The sequence below is a fragment of the Lontra canadensis genome, unplaced genomic scaffold (genome assembly GCF_010015895.1).
Source record: "Lontra canadensis isolate GAN:19392208 unplaced genomic scaffold, GSC_riverotter_1.0 scaffold13, whole genome shotgun sequence".
NCBI classification, from domain to species: domain Eukaryota; kingdom Metazoa; phylum Chordata; class Mammalia; order Carnivora; family Mustelidae; genus Lontra; species Lontra canadensis.
In genome coordinates, this window is record NW_022631007.1 from 10,409,335 (window position 1) to 10,426,117 (window position 16,783).

The 16,783-nt window shown below is 37.6% G+C and overlaps 1 protein-coding gene across 1 annotated transcript in view; it reads left to right on the forward strand.

Moving 5' to 3' along the window:
- The window catches only part of CAB39 (calcium binding protein 39), an 82,712-nt gene that overhangs the window by 33,552 nt on the left and 32,377 nt on the right, over positions 1-16,783 (forward strand). Inside the window, exon 2 of the mRNA XM_032857463.1 lies at positions 1,025-1,180. Coding sequence (XP_032713354.1) covers positions 1,067-1,180 — 114 coding nt within the window. The 5' untranslated portion in view covers positions 1,025-1,066. The remainder of the gene's footprint in view (positions 1-1,024; positions 1,181-16,783) is intronic.

Consider the following 16,783-nt stretch of genomic DNA (forward strand, 5'->3'; position numbering starts at 1 on the left):
GTTTATCTAGTAAAAGTTATTATAAGTTCTGACACGTTCCCAAGTTACTTCCATTGTCTGTCTTGTTAGTAACTTTGTTTTTTCATGGTGACTTCTTGGAATAGTTGATGTCCTCCTTTTACATGATGTAATATTGTGGTTTATGTGGTTGAAATACTGTTTTCTGCTACCCACAAAAAATTAAGAACTTCCAGAAGTTCATTATTCCCAGGGTTTTATCCAGTGAGTTCCTTCATAGGAGATAGTCTTATCCAGGCAGAAAGAGTACACATTGAAACTGTTACTTAAGGGACTCGAGGATCTGCCTGGAGATTTGCTCAAGGCTTGGTCCAAGATTCTCTCCAACTCTGAGACCCTGACTGACTAAAGAGAAGGAGGTGTGTGCCCACTAGGTGCTTGGGAGGAAATAGTGTAAACACTGGCCAAGACCTAGAGAGTGAGCCTGTTGCTAGTGCTGTTTGGCTGAGCTCCTTACCTAGCTTTTTGCCTCAGTTTCCTCAACTGTAAAATAGAGATATCTATTAATTAGAGGTATAGTCCAGTGACTAAGGACACTTTGGATTAAGACAGACCTGAGCTGGTTTTATCGTTTAGTACCTTGAGTCAGTTTCTTGACCTCATTAAAGTTCACTTGTAAATGGGAGTAGAAATGGTAGTAATGTCCCTCAGGGAATTGTTTAAAAAGATCACATAAGGTGATGAATTAAAGTGCTCAGTATGGAGCCTGGCAGTACTAGTTGCCCTGCTCATCGGCACCAGTGTGTTCCTCCTCAAATGAGTGGTTAGGAGAGCAGGTGATAAAAAAGGTATTTTGAAAAGTACAAAGTGTTCTGTAATTCTAAGATACTTCTGCATTATCATTTCCTTTGATTATTTGTGGGTTTCTCAGTTCCTGCTCATTTTGAAAGTTCTGTCATAAAGTGACTTTCTCAAACACTGATTTTCTTCCCATGTTAGGATTTAAAGGGCATGTTTTTTTCTGTTGACCCCACTTTTTCTCACCTGTGCCTTTCTGTGTCCGCAGGTAAAGCAGGCAGAGCGCAGCGAGGCATCCATCGCTGCCGCCATGCCGTTCCCATTCGGGAAGTCGCACAAATCTCCAGCAGACATTGTGAAGAACCTGAAGGAGAGCATGGCCGTTCTGGAAAAGCAAGACATATCTGACAAAAAAGCAGAAAAGGTATGTATTTGGCTTTATTTTATGTTTTCAATTTTTTGATTAGGAGCAAATACAAGACAGATTATGGGGTGATTTTAAAAGATCAATAATTCCCAATTTGGAGTTTTTAAAATAGAGTCCTAAAGAAGCATTTGCTAATGCTTAAACACCATATACTTTCTTCTGTACTGCCATCTAATAGATTGATTTCTAACTTTTTTCTCGGTTTTTCATTTCAGGTTTTCCAGTTTGTTTAAATTGGGGGGATGGTGGTTTTGTTTTTGTTTTTGTTTTGTTTTCATTGTTGAAGTGGTTTATCTGATTCCTGAAATCGTTGTTTCCACTGGTGGTTGTCTTGGAGCAGTACCTCTCCTGGTTTCCTTTCCTCCTTTCCGTGTTGCCTTTATCCATGACTAGTGTTTCCCTCTCCCCAGTCACCATAGCCTAAAACTTGGCTTTCATCCCATTCTGTCTCCTTCTTCTTTAAGATGTGATCTTTCACAAAATAGTACTAACCCCTACTTCCTAAGGGATTTATGAATTGATCATGACATCCATTCCCACTTGATGAAGACCCTCATGACCTTTCTTAAGGACCTTAGCAGTAGCTTAGTCCTTAGTATTCTTTCTAAAATACCTCCCCTACTTTAAACCTTCCTTGCAGACCCCTCCCATGGCTCACAAGACCCTTCATGACCTGGTCTCTGCTTTTCTAGGTGATTTTCAACCCTTCTTCCCTTTATTCTGTGTACTCTAACAATCTCAGCTTGTCTCTGTTTGTTAGAGCAACTAAAGCAAATAATCAGCTATACTGTTTTTAATGCCTTTGTCTTATCCACCCCCTCCATTTCTACCTCAGACCCACTCATCTTTCAGAACCACCCTGTACCTTTCTTTTTTCCTAGATGGCTTCCCAGAGTACTCCCTTTCCTTCCTCATCCTTATCCCTAAAACAAATCTCTACCTTTTGGCCACCCCTTTGGAAATGCCAGCACTGCCACCATCTTAAACATGATTTTGTTCGTGTCGGATTTTTGTCTCCCTTATTAGAACATGGGCTCTTTGACCCATGTGTTATCTCTGGTCCACTTAATGGCCTCCACAGTACCTGACTCCCATGGGCTGGGACTCCCTATTATTATTTGAATGAGTGTTTCAACACTCATTGGAATGACATTTACCACCCTGTTGTTTGTTTTAGAAGGTTGTTTCCTGTCTTGGGTTGTTGAATATTTGACTGCTTAACATCTTTTTTAAGTCCAAGGCTCTGGTTTACCTGTGTTCTTGTGAAGAAGAGAAGTTCATACTCATGGGATTAAGATTTGTTACAGGCTTTCAGTTAGATCTTCCCTGGAAATTTTAGTCTCTCATATTCCCATCATAAGATATTGATAAATGTTAATGATATGATAAAACTTAAAAGACAAAAGGTCTGGTGTAACAGATGACAGCTAGATTCTCATATTTGTGTTTGCATTCAGTCTGCTGTCATGTGTTAGTTATTTTGGTTGAAATACATAAAGAAAATCTGGCCTCATACAGATGTATAGGTAGGAAAAGGAGGTATGTTTTAAGAAAAGGCTTTCAAATAATTTTGAAACCAAAATTCAACAATTGATAGTTCCTTGGTTGTAATAGAACCTGAAAGTATTGTGAATATACTTTTCATACTCTGTGTTTTGAAAAGATCCTTTTTTTTTTTAAAGATTTTATTTATTTGTTAGAGATCACAAGTAGGCAGAGAGGCAGGCAGAGAGAGAGAGAGGAGGAAGCAGACTCCCTGCTGAGCAGAGAGCCTGATGTGGGGCTCAATCCCAGGACCCTGGGATCATGACCTGAGCCGAAGGCAGAGGCTTTAACCCACTGAGCCACCCAGGCACCCCTAATACTCTGCATTTTGAAAAGATCTTTTATCCATGTATGATTTTGTAACATTCATTGATCATTTAGAAAGTATTAGATAACTGACATATACACATCTTCCAAATGCTAACACATTATACAATATCAAAAGTTAATATTTTTAAGTAGTACTACTAATCCCATCAGAAAAGTCTTAAGTATTGGGAGGTGATCTGCATTTTGTATTCAAAATTTAGATTTGGTAACAAATACTGTTGGGTGTTTTCTCTAAAAGTGACAGGTTTACTTCATTCATTTTCAAGAAAATATCTGCCAGATGTCCAAGCCTGAATGATATGTCAGTTTTCTTTCAAGTAAAAATGATTTTCCATTAAAAAAGTGGCTTGTTCAGCTCATAGCTCAACAATTGTACAAGTACGTTTCCTTAAGACTGCCAGTTACACTTCTGGAAGGGTCAGAAGGTGCTTATGCATGCTCCCCATTTATCACACCAATGTTAAAAAGACATGTGTGTACTCAAAGATCAAAATTTAATAAAATGAATATTTTGTTGCTGCTTCCTCCTGACATTCTTAAGTGAAACTGACCTTTTTTTTTTTTTTTTTTTTTTTTTTGTTAACTTCATGATGATATAGATTACAGTGATAGCTAGTACAGTTTGCTGTCCATGTCTTGATTCAGTCTCGGAGGTCATTGCTATCAGTGCAAATGGCAGTATAACAGAAAAAGGCAAACAATGTGTTAGTATTGACTGAAAATAATTTTGACCTCATGGTTCCCTTGAAAGGGTCTCAAGGGTCCCCAGAGGTCTATACTTTGAAATCTGTGGTAGTTAATGGAAGGTGTATATGTGTGTAGGTCAGTTGTGTCCGGTAGGTGGAGTATCCTAATTTAGATGGGTTATGTGAGGAAGCTTCCTTGAGGAAGTGGCATTGGAGATGAGTTCTGTAATTATAGAAAACAAGTTTAAGACCGCCTGGATGGCTAAGTCAGTTAAACGTCCAACTCTTGGTTTCCGCTCAAGTCATGATCTCTGGGGATCAAGCCCTGCTCTCTCAATGCTCTCTCTCACTCGCTCACACACGCTCTCTCACTCTCTCTATCTGTTGGAATTCATATCATCTACTTTACTAAATCAGTGGTTTTCAGCCAGGGGCAATTTTCCCCTTTATGGGACATTTGGCAATGTCTAGAGACATTATCGGTTTTAACAATGGAGGGAGGACTGCCACTGGCATCTAATTAGTAAAAAGGCCAGACATGTGCTAAGCATGGGACAGCCCCACAACCAGGAATTATCTGGCCCAAAATGTCAGTAACACTGAAGTGAACTGCTGCTTTAAACCTTAGCAAAAATAGACTTCCTGCTATTAGGATAAACAAAGTAAAGAAAAATAGTTGAATTTATGAAAAATTTCATTTCAGAGAAAAAGGACAATTCTGAAAGGCAATCCATTTAAATTATTTACTCTGAAATAGATTAAGAAGAGGGAGGAGGACCATGAATTTTCTGACTCACCTTGTTATCAAGCTTCAAAAGAAAGTAGCAACTGATGCAGATGGTGAAGAGGGAACTGAGACCTAAAAACAATGAAAAGATGAAAATCTCATCACTCGTTAAAAACCATGAAAAACAACTTAGACTTCTTACTTCAGATTGAAAACTTGAAGGTAGTCCCAATAAAATCATGCTAGCTATGACTTAGTTAGCATTGTTCTGGAAATCCAGCCAGTACATAAAGAAATTGTTTAGAAATAAACATAAATCTACTACAAATAAGCAGGGAAAATTACATTGTTGAGATATTCATATATCTGTGTAAAACACAAGTAAACCAGTTTGAAAGTGAGAGTTCACCAGGGCAGCTAAATTGATAGAGAATTCATAGCACCCCTAAATGCCAATCAGAACTATTTAGAAATTGTTATATTTTAAGAAAGTACTTCATTTACAATAGCAACAAAAAAGTATAAGATGTCTGGGAATACTTTCATCAGGAAGTATGAAGAACCTATATGTAGAAAGCTATAAAACCTTATTTGGAGGCACCAAAGAATACCTGGGCCATGTTATCAGCTGGCATACAGTTAAGATGCCATTTCTTCTCAAATTAATTTTTAAGCTTAAAGCAATTTAATTCAAATGCCAGTAAGATTTTTGTAATTTAAAAAATTATTCTTAAGTTCTAGAAGAGTAAATAAAATAGCTACAAAGTTGTGGCAGGATTGAAGGAATATAAATTCTGCTTTATTTTGAAGCAAAACACTTCACCATCCGCTCACAGTCTTTCCAACCATAGTTAATGAAACTCGGTCCTTCTTGTTTTTCAGGCCAAGAGTCTTGCATCATGCATGACTCCTTTCACGTTTCCCATATCCAGTTCATGAAGCAAATCCATTCACTTTATTTGGGGGGAAGAAAATTTAAAAAGCCAGAATCTAACCACGTCTCCCATTTTGCTAGTTACCACTTTGGTCTGGGCTACCATTATCTCTGCTCTGGATTACTACAGTATCCTTTTAACTGGTCTCTCTTGCCTTCCTACAAGCATAGTGGTTCTTTCAAAACATGAGTCAAATAATATTTTCCTTAGAGTAAAAGTCAGAGTCCTTACAAGGGTCTGAACTAAGATCTACAGGCCAAATCCTTGTCTAGGCCTGTTTTTATGAGGCTTGTGAGCTAAGATTGGTTTTTACATTTTTAAAGGATTGGTTTAAAAAGCAAAGAATATGCAACAGCGATCTTATGTGGCCTGCAAAGCTTAAAATATTTGCTGTCTACCCTTTAGCGGAAAAATACACAATGACCCTTGCCCTGGACAGTCAGGCCTGTGGCTTCAATGGTCCCTTCCCCAGGTGCTCCCCCACATTGACTTCCTTTCTTTATACACTCCATTCAGGCTTTTGCCTTTAAGCCTTTGCATTTGGCTGTTTCTTTTGCCTAGCATGTTCTTCCTCCAGCTCTCTGCTTGGCTTACTCCCCACCTTCAAGTCTTTGCTCAAATGTCACTTTTCACACAACGCCCTATTTAAGATTTTATTTATTTATTTGACAGACAAACAGACACCACAAGCAGGCAGAGAGGCAGGCAGAGAGAGAGGAGGAAGCAGTCCCCCTGCTGAACAGAGAGCCTGATTTGGGGCTCGATCCCAGGACCCTTAGATCATGACCTGAGCCAAATGCAGAGGCTTTAACCCGCTGAGCCACCCAGGCACCCCATACAACCCCCATTTAAAATGCAACACTCCTCTCTGGCATTCCTGTTCCTCTTGATCTTGCTCTATTTTCCTTTGTAGCACTTAACATTTTTAATATACGGATGATGTTTGTTTATTCTTTCTTAGACTATAAACCTTCCAAAGACAGCTTAATAACTATTTGCATTTATTGAAAGTAGAATACAAGGCACAGTTAAATTGAAATGCTGTTACCTTATGACTCTTCTGAACTCTTAATTCCTACTGAATAGGATAAAACAGGTATTACTGAGAGTATGTAAAATTTGTATTTTGAGTTTGTGACTAATAAGAGTGTATAATAGCCACGTATCTTCAAGATTTTTATGATGTTGGCCAAGTATCACATTCCTTTTTAGTAGTACCACACATAGTAATAGTGAGATAAATGACCCTTCTCAGGAGATCTACCCAGTGTCTTCCATATAGTTTTATTTCATTAATTATCTTCCCCTGTAGTTCAGGATGCCCAGGGGACATTTTTAATGATTGGATGAATAATTATACCTAGTGGACGTGATTAGTAGATCACTCAGAGCTTCTAGGCAGGGTTCTAGTGATCTGTTATAAGATACTATCCTCAACTCTTAGTGGTTGATTTGTTGTTATTGATTTATATGAAGAGAATTAAAGGGCTTACTAACAGAGTTTGTGAATGACAAATACTGTAGAAGGATAGTAAACTCTATATGTAACTGAATCCAACACCAGAGGAGGGTTAGTTAGCTAGGGGTGGTGGTGCAGAGGTTGAAGGAACGGCATGGTCTTAACTGATAAAATGTAATACAGAAAAAATAAAGCTTTGCACTAGAATCTTTAAAAACAAAAACAAAAAGACTACATGCCAAAGGAGAAAATAAAACAAAATCACTAAAAATACTTGATTAAACCAAAAGAAGGCTGAAAAAGAGGAAAGGGGGGATTAAGGAACAGGTGGGACAAATGGAAAACAAACAGCAAGATGATAGACTCAAATACCATAGCAGTAATCACATGAAATATAAATGGTCTGAATACCTCAGTTAAAAGACAGAGATTGTTGATTTAACTTTATGTGCCTGTGAGAAATGAACTTTAAAGATAATGACACAGGGATACCTGGGTGGCTCAGTCAGTTGAGCCTCCAGCTCTTGATTTCGGCTCAGCTTGTGATCTCAGGGTCATGATATCCAGCCCCACAACAGACTCCATGCTCAGTGTGGAGTCTGCTTGGGATGCTGTCTGTCTCCCTCTCCCTCTGCCCCTCCCCTCACCTGTACTCCTGTACTCTCTAAATGAATGAATGAATGAATGAATGAATATTTTAAAAGTAAATAAAGATAAGGACTCAGCTTACAAGAATGGAAAAAAGATATGCCATATTAATACTTGTCAAAAGAAAAAACTGGAGTGCCTCTATTAATAGCAGGCAAAAGTAGATTTCAGAGCAAAAGAATACTACCAGGGATAAAATCATTTCATGATAAAACAAAGGTCAATTAATCCAAGAGACACAGCAATCCTAAATATTTATGCAACTAGTAACAGAGCCTTAAAGCAAAATCAAGCAAAAACTGATAAAATTGCCAGGTAAGTCAGTCACATCCACAATTTTAATTGGAGATTTCAGTACCCCAATCTCAGTACTTGATAGAACAAGTAAGTAGACAATCAGCAAGCATTTTCTAGTAGACCAGAAAGATACTATCAACCAACTTGACCTAATAGTTATAGAACCACAGCAGAACACTCCCACCCTTGTGACATATGGCACATTTTTCGTAAATGTAGACCATATTTTGGGCCTTAAAAGAAGTTCTAGTACATTTAAATGGATAAATTTATATAATATATGTTCCATGACTACAGTAGAATTAATTAGATGTAGTAAATTAATTAGACATCAATAACAGTCTTAGAAAAATTCCAGAATATTTGGAAACTAAACATACTTCTGAATAATTCATGGGTCAAAGAAATTAGAAAGTTGAGTGGAATAAAAACAAAACACAACATCGGAATTAGTGTGATGTTGCTTTTAAAACGTTAGTTGGGGAAATTTTATAGCATTAAATGCAAATGTTAGAAGAAAGGTCTTAGTCCCCATCTTAAGAAACCAGTAAAAAAGCAAATTTAACAGAGTAAGAAGAAAGGAAGTAAATAAAGATCAAATCAGAAATTCATTAAATAAAAATCAGGGAAAAACTCAAAACCAAAAATCTTGATCTTTGAGAAGATGAATAAAATTGATAAAATCTAGCTAGGACTGATCAGAAGAAGACACAAGTCACCAGTATCTGCCTTGAAAGAGTTGAATTCACTACAGATTCTACAGCTATTAAAAGGGTAATCAGGAGATATTGTGAACAACTTCATGCCAATGAATCTGACAACTTAGATGAAATGGACAGATTCTTTGAAAGACATAACTTGCCCAGGCTCACTCAAGAAAAAAATAGATGACTTTAATAGCCTTATATCCATTAAAGTAATTCAAAATTAGTAATTTTCTCCCCCACCCCCCAAAAAAAATCTAGCCATAGATGGTTTCACTAAAAATTTTTACCAAACATTTAAGGAAGAAATAACATGATTTCTACATAAACTTCTCTAGGAAATTTAAGAAAAAAATATTTCTTAACTCCTTTTCTGAGGCCAGGATTACCCTAATACCAAAACCAAAGACATTACTAGAAAATTATAGACTAATATCCCTTATGAACATAGATGCGCAAGTTATAAACTAAATTTTAGGAAATTGAATCTAACAGTAGGACCATACATCATGACCAAGTGATATATTATTTCTAGAACCCATGGCTGGTTTAACGTTCAACAGTCAATCATTATAGTTCATTGTATTGACAAACTACATGTCAGTAGGTGAAAAGAAAGAAGAGGGGGGGAAAAACCGATCCTGATGAAAAGTCTCAGCAAATTAGGAATAGAATTTCCACAACCTAACAAGGGGCATCTACAGAAACCCTACAGCTAGCACTATATACATAATGATGAAAGGCTGAATCATGTATTTCTAAGAACAAGAATAAGAAAGGGGGAAAAAGAAAAAGGGATGTTTACTTTTACCACTTCTATTCAACTTTGTTCTAGGAGTTTGTAGCACAGTCAAGAAAAAAATAAAAGGCATGAAGAGGAAGATGTAAAACTATATTTGTGGATGATGTGATCATCTACATAGAAAAGCTGAGGGAATTTACAAAAACGCTAGTAGAACTAATACATAAATTCAGCAAAGTCACAGGTCACAACATAAATATACAAAGACAGTTGTATTTCTGTAATAATGCAATGGAAAATCCCAAATTGAAATTGAAAAAAAAAATCATTTGGAGTAGTATCGAGAAAATACAAAGCATTTAGAGATAATCTTACAAAGTAAAAGACCTATACACTGAGAACTACAAAATCTTGCTAAGAGTTGAAAGACCTAAATAAGTGAGAAATATACCTGTTCATGGGTTGGAAGACTCAATATTGTTAAAGTGTCAGTTCTCCCCAAATTGTGATTTTATAGATGCGTTGCAGTTCTAGCAGGCTTGTTTATAGAAATTGGCAAGCTGGCTCTAAAATTTGTATGAAAATTCAGAGGACCTACAATCAAAACAAATTGGAACAAAAACAAAGTCGGAGGGTTCACAGCATCTGATTTCAAGAATTCTAAAGGTACAATAATCAAAACAGTGTGGCATCAACATAAAGAAGACACATAGGCCAGTGGAACAGAATAGAATTAGAAATAAGCCTACATGTATATGGAAAATTTTTGACAAAGGAGCAAATGCAATTCAGAGGAGAAAGGGTGGTTGTTTTCAACAGTTGGTGCTGAAACAATTTGATAGCTACGTATGTGAAAAAAATGTTGGACCCATAACTCATGCCATATATGAAAATTAACTCAAAATGGATCACACAACTAAATGTAAAACCTAAAATTATAAAGCTTCTAAAAGAAAACAGAAAATCGTTGTGACCTTGGGCTAAGCAAAGAATTCTTAGATCTGATACCAAAACATACTCTATTAAAAGAAAAATTAGTAAATTGGAATTGATCACCACTAAAACTTTCTGCCCTTCAAAAGATACTGATAAAAGAATGAAAAGACAAGCCATAGAAGGAGGGAGAATCTTTGCAAAGCATATATCTGATAAAAGATGGCATCCAGAATATATGAAGAACTCTGAAAACTTAGCAATATGAAAACAAACAGTCCTATAAAAAGTGGGCAAGAAATCCAAATATACACTTCACCTAAGAAAACGCTCAGCTTTTGGATAAGCACTTGAAAAGATATTAATCATTAGGGAATTGCAAAGTAAAACCACGAGGAGATACCACTACACACCTATTAGAATGGCAAAAATTGAAAACTCAGGCTATACCAAATGTTGGTGATTATGCGGAACATTTGAAACTGCTGGTGGGAACGTAAGATGAGAAACCACTACCAAAAACAGTTTAACAGTTTCTTTAAAAGCTAATTTTGCATCTAGCATCCCATTCCTGGGTATTTACCAAGAGAACGAGAAATACGTGTCCACACAAAGACTTGTACATAACTGTTCATAGCAACATTATCTATAATAGTGTAAAGTAGGAAATAGTCCAGGTGTGTGAATAAACCAGTTGTGGTATGTCCATAGAAAGGAATACTACTCAGCAATAAAAAAGAAGGAATTATTGTTGTACACAACAGCATGAAGGAATCTCAAAATTACTATGTTGAGTGAAAGAAACCAGTCTGTAAAGAGTAAATAATGTATGGTTCTGTTTCTACAAAACTCTATGGATAGCCATAATGACAAAAAGTAGATTAGTGGTTGTTTGGGATTGGCAGGGATGTGGAGGGTTAGAGTGGGGTTGGCAAAGTAGAGGACTTCAGAGGACTCTTAGTGGTGATGGGTATGTTTAATATGTCTTGATGGGTTCATGGGTATATACATAAGTTTAAACTTAATCAATTGTACACTTTAAAATCTGTGTGGTTTCTTCTGTGTCAATTATAATTCAATAAAGAGAGTAAGAAAAGACGATCCATGGGCCAGCTGAGATAGAGGTGGCTTACACACCGCATGCCTTTGCCCTGAGAATACATCATGTAGTGAAGTACCCAGAAAGACTATTGAAAGCCTAGGTGGCAATAATAGAAATACAGTATTTAAATTCAAAGTGATTGTCTTCTGCTGTATATAGACCAGTCCATACTTGAGGATATAGAGAAACTAGAATGTGTTGGGAGAAGACTGCCCATCTGGCACAGAGATTGAAAACTCTGCCATGAGGAATAATTGAATAATTGGATAATAATTGAATAATTGAATGATGGAGATGTGAAGTAGAGAAAGAATAAAATGTGAGCCCTAGGCTCTTAGTTAAAGGTTTTTAGGGTATCATCGTATATGAGGAAAGGGAAGGTTCCAGATGGTGTCAGGAGGTAGAATTAAAACCTGTAAGTGGAAGTAAAACAGGGAGTCTGATTTCATCTTGCTATTAGGAAAAATAATAGGTAGAAATTGGGTTCCTTTCAAGAGAGCAGATTTCTGTCTCTGGATATGTATTTGACATAGGCCAAGAGCCCACCTAGGTCTTGTAGAAGAAATGCAAGCTTTGCGTGGTTGACACATCCTTATGTTGAAAAAACACCGTATTTTGCAAGGTGCCTTCATAAAGAATAGCCATCCGTCTTATTTTGAGGTATAATAGTTTCCTGTCATTATTCTCAAGATCCATATAAAGAAAGCTGTTGTTCCTAATATAACCAGTACAATGAGAATTCACTCTCAGCTCTGCCAAACCCATGGTGAATCTTTGCCTGTTTCTGCTTTACTCATTATATCCACGGGCATTTTCTCATTCATTTCTTGTGATTTTGTAGACAAAATGGTAAATACAACATTTGAATGCTTATTCTCCCGTTTGTAATATGTTATTATTTTTGCTTGTTTTATATGGTGCACAGCTGCCTTATTAAGAATTGTATATAATACAAATAGATTAGTTCCTTAGGTACCACGCCACACCTTTTTAAAAGAATTTGAAACTACTTCCCTTACACTTTTAGGGAAAAAATGGTTTATCTTACCATCCTTATTTTTAGGTAACTGGGGCATGAGAGTGGAGTGGGATGGAGTGGAATTTGTTCTTTCATTGCTAACAGCCGCATAAATCTGTGTATGTAATGGCTATTTACACACTCTTTGCCCACTGCATGCTATATAAAGAAGGTACAACTGCCTGTTCAGCTTATACTTGGGTCCCTTCATTGCTGTGAGTACATGTGTTCACAGTGTTGAATGGCTATATTCACTCATTTCATGAGAGGAATAAGTTTGCTCTATGTTGGCATATTTAAGAGGGGCAAAGGGAGTAGCCTTTTCTAGCATAGCCATTTGACAGTGACTCATGGTTACTCAACTTGTTTGGAGTAATCTTTGACACCAGAAGGTTATTAATAGGTTATTATTAGTCCATGATCTTTCAGCTTAGACTGCTGAGACGTTTTCTTTATTAGAGAGAGATGTGTGTGTCTGTGTTTATTGGAGTAGTTTTTTTTTTAATTAACACAAGAATTCATGTGAAAATAGAATTGCTTTTATCAAATGTTTAGCACCAGCAATATTTTTCAGCTTTCTTTTAGGTTCCATCTCACATCCTTTATCTTAATTTACTTTGATTTAAAAACTTCCTTTTTGGGGGCACCTGGGTGGCTCAGTGGGTTAAAGCCTCTGCCTTTGGCTCAGGTCATAATCCCGGGGTCCTGGGATCGAGCCCTGCATCGGGCTCTCTGCTCGGCAGGGAGCCTGCTTCCCCCGCCATCTCTCTCTGCCTGCCTCTCTGCCTGTTGTGATATCTGTCTTATAATAAATAAATAAAATAAATAAAATCCTTAAAAATAAAAACTTCCTTTTTTCAGTGAGATCATATGATAGATCCCTTTTTGAGAATGAATTGATATTTAAGGCTTTAAATATAGATTGGTATGTATTTAGAGGACACTTGTTTAAAAATGAGGGAGCTGCAGAAATCTTTGTGGTGGTTGTTTTGCTTTGTTTTAAACCTATTTTTAAACAATTATTCATTCACAGGAAATTGCGGGAAAGTATATAGGGACAGCTCTTAGTACCTTTACCCCAGTTTCCCCTAGTGGTGGAATGGCACATAATTATATCTAATATCAAGACCAGGAAATTGACATTGATAAGGTCCACAGGCCTTGTTCCCATTTCATCAGTTTTCTGTGTGTGTGCGCAGCATGCACCTGTTGCATGTGTGTAGCTGTGTGGTTTCTTTGTAACCACCACGGTCAAGACATAGAACTGTTTTGTGGCCACAAGGCCCCTCTTGCTATCCCTTTATAGCCACACCCATCTCCTCTCCCCCTTTCCCTAATCCTTGCTGGCAACCACAAATCTGTTCTCCAAATCTGTAATTTTGTTATTTCAAGAATATCTATCTTATAAATAAAATCATACAGTGTATAACCTTTGAGACTGGTTTTTGTTTGTTTGTTTTTCCTTCACTCAGCTTAATTCCCACAAGATCAGGGCAAGTAGTCATGTGAGTAATGATAATTCCTTTTGATTGCTGAGTTTTATTAGTCCATTCTGTGGATGTACCCCAGTGTGTTTAATCAGTCACCTGTTGAAGGACTTCTAGATTGTTTCCAGTTCTTGGCAATTAGAAATAAAGCTCTACTCTGGACATTTTTGTACAGGTTTTGTGTGAACGTAGGTTTTCATTCCTCTGGGATAAATGCCCAAGAGTACAATTCTTGGGTCATAAGGTAACCACATGTTTAGTTTGCAAGAAACCACCAAACTCTTTTCCAGAGTTGCTGTACCACTTTTCATTCCTGCTAGCAATGTTTCAGTCAGAGATGGGGTGAGATTGGAAGTGTATTAGTGAAGATATAGTGGCAGAAGATGAACTTCGTGAGAGAACTCTGGTGACAAGGAAAGCTAAAGGATGAGGAGAAGCCAGATATGTGACTAGATTTCTGAGGGAGAATTGAGAGGATTTGATAGTTGTATACAGCTAACTCTAGGGCCACATATCCTCTGGCCTATTTTCTACCTACCAAATATTTTCCAGTGAATGAGTCAATAAACTGCAGCCCAGGACAGCCCATTACCTGGTTTAATAAATAAAGTTTTATTGGAACACAGCCATGCCCATTCATTGACATATGGTTTGTGGCTGCTTTCCTGCTACAGTGGCAGAATTGAGTAGTTGTGACAGACACTATATGATCCATAAAAAGTTTGCCACCTGCTTATCTAGAGAAACTTTGCTATTTCTGATGAGATCGATTAAACGAGGGATTCTTCCAGGGGCTAGGGAAAGGGCGTGTTTGTGTGGTTTTTTGCTTTTAAACTTAATATTCCAAAGGTGTGCTCTAGAGAAGCCAACTATGGTTTCAGGTGCTCCTTCTTCCTTTGTCCGTTTTTTTTGCTTTATCCTCATTTGTATGTTGGGATTCTATGTAAGACTTTTATTTTGAAAAATGGTGATGGATAGAAGTAGGGAGCAGGATATCAGTGGCCCCAAAAGTGTTTAAAAACCCCTTGGGCCGTCTGGGTGGTGCAGTTGGTTAAGCGCCTGACTCTTGGTTTTAGCTCAGGTCTAGATCTCAGAGTCGGAGATTGAGCCCTGTGTTGGCTCTGCAGACAGTCTGCTCAGGACTCTCCCTCTGCCTCTTCCCTGCCCCTCCCACACACATGTGTTCACTCGCTCTCTCAAATAAATAAATCTTTAAAAACAACAACAACAGTTATTTGGATGATCACTGATGTTCCTTTCAACATTTAAGATACTCTGACTCCACACTGCACATCACTTCAAATCTAGCATTTCAATTCATAATTCATTTTCTCTGAGAAAATTGGTTGGTCCCTCTCTCCTCATGACTGACTGATATAAGAAATGTTGCCTTGGGGTGCCGGGCCGGCTCAGTCAGGAGAGCCTGCGACTCTTGATCTCAGGGTTGTAAGTTTGAGCCCCAGGTTGGGTGTAGAGATTACTTAAAAATACAGTCTCTTAAAAAAAAAAAAAAAAAGAAAGAAAGAAAGAAATGTTGCCTCTGTATTCCTGGCTCACAACCTTCGTCATCAGGTTCTTTCTCCTTACCTAAGCATCTGTTTGCCAAAGCCCTGTTCATTTGAAGACATAGAGGAGGCTGACATCTGCAACTTCTCTTTCTCTTTTCCTGAGCACTCTGTAGTAGGTAACGAGGGGTTGTGAGGCGTCTGGGGGAGGTGTGTGAGAGAGCTGTGCTCCTTTCATTATGCATAGTAGTTGTGATGGATTTCTATGTGTGTATCTTTATGTTTAAAGCTCCTTCTCATTCCACTAGCACGTGAAGTGACTACTGTTGACATGGTAGGATATCCTTACAGATTCTCATTCATATGTTCCCCCTCCCTCCCTCTCCTAGCAAATAAGTAAATGAATGTGGGATCATACTGTTCTGTAACCTGGTTTACCTTTCAATTTTAATGTTAACATCTTCGCATATCAGTGTAGATCTACTTAATTATCTTTAAAGCTTTCCACGGTCTTCCATTTTATGGGTACATTATAATTTAACCAGTTCAATGGGATAACTTTTCATCTAGTTCTTCGCTATTATAAATCACACATTATACTTCTAGGAATTTACCCTAGGAAAAGAGATAATTACACAAAGATATAAGTATAAGCAGTGTGATTTATGGAGATTACATCTTTTTAAAGCTTTTTGATACACTTTGCCAAATTGCCATCCAGTTTGTTGGACCAATTTATTTTTCACTCACCAGACTTCTTTTAGAAGTCTTTACTGGGGCACCTGGGTGGCTCAGTGGGTTAAAGCCACTGCCTTCAGCTCAGGTCATGATCTCAGGGTCCTGGGATCAAGCCCTGCATCCGGCTCTCTGCTCAGCAGGGAGCCTCCTTCCACCTCTCTCTCTGCCTGCCTCTCTGCCTACTTGTGATCTCTGTCTGTCAAATAAATAAATAAAATCTTTAAAAAAAAAAAAAAAAAGAAGTCTTTACTTCCGGCAGGAGGAAATAAATACTGTACCATTTTAACTTAATTATTATTATGAAGTAGAATATCTTTTTTTAAAGGGTTTTTTGCCTTTTAATTTCTGAAGCAGACATATCTATATTTTAAACATACAACTTTTGCCATGTTTATCTTTAAGTGTGCTTTATATTTAAAGTTGGGTTTACCTAGTAACTTTATTGAAAACTGGGTCGGAGAGTGGGCAGACCCAGTCTGCACCTCTGAAGAGCCACCTTGTCATCTTTCACTCCTGCTTTGAGGCCACTTTGAGATCTCCTGCGTAGTTGCGTCTTGTTGGGTCCAAGGGAGGAGTGGGTGAAAAGGGCTATGAGCACTTCAGGGACATGGTCTAGAAGCACTAACTCACTTACCAAGTGAGGATCTCCTTTTGTCTTCTAAAATTGTATTTTCACATCGCTATTTTACATCCGAGTGGTTGCCACTAATGTTGGTAAAATAGTACAGTGATGGGTACTGTGGG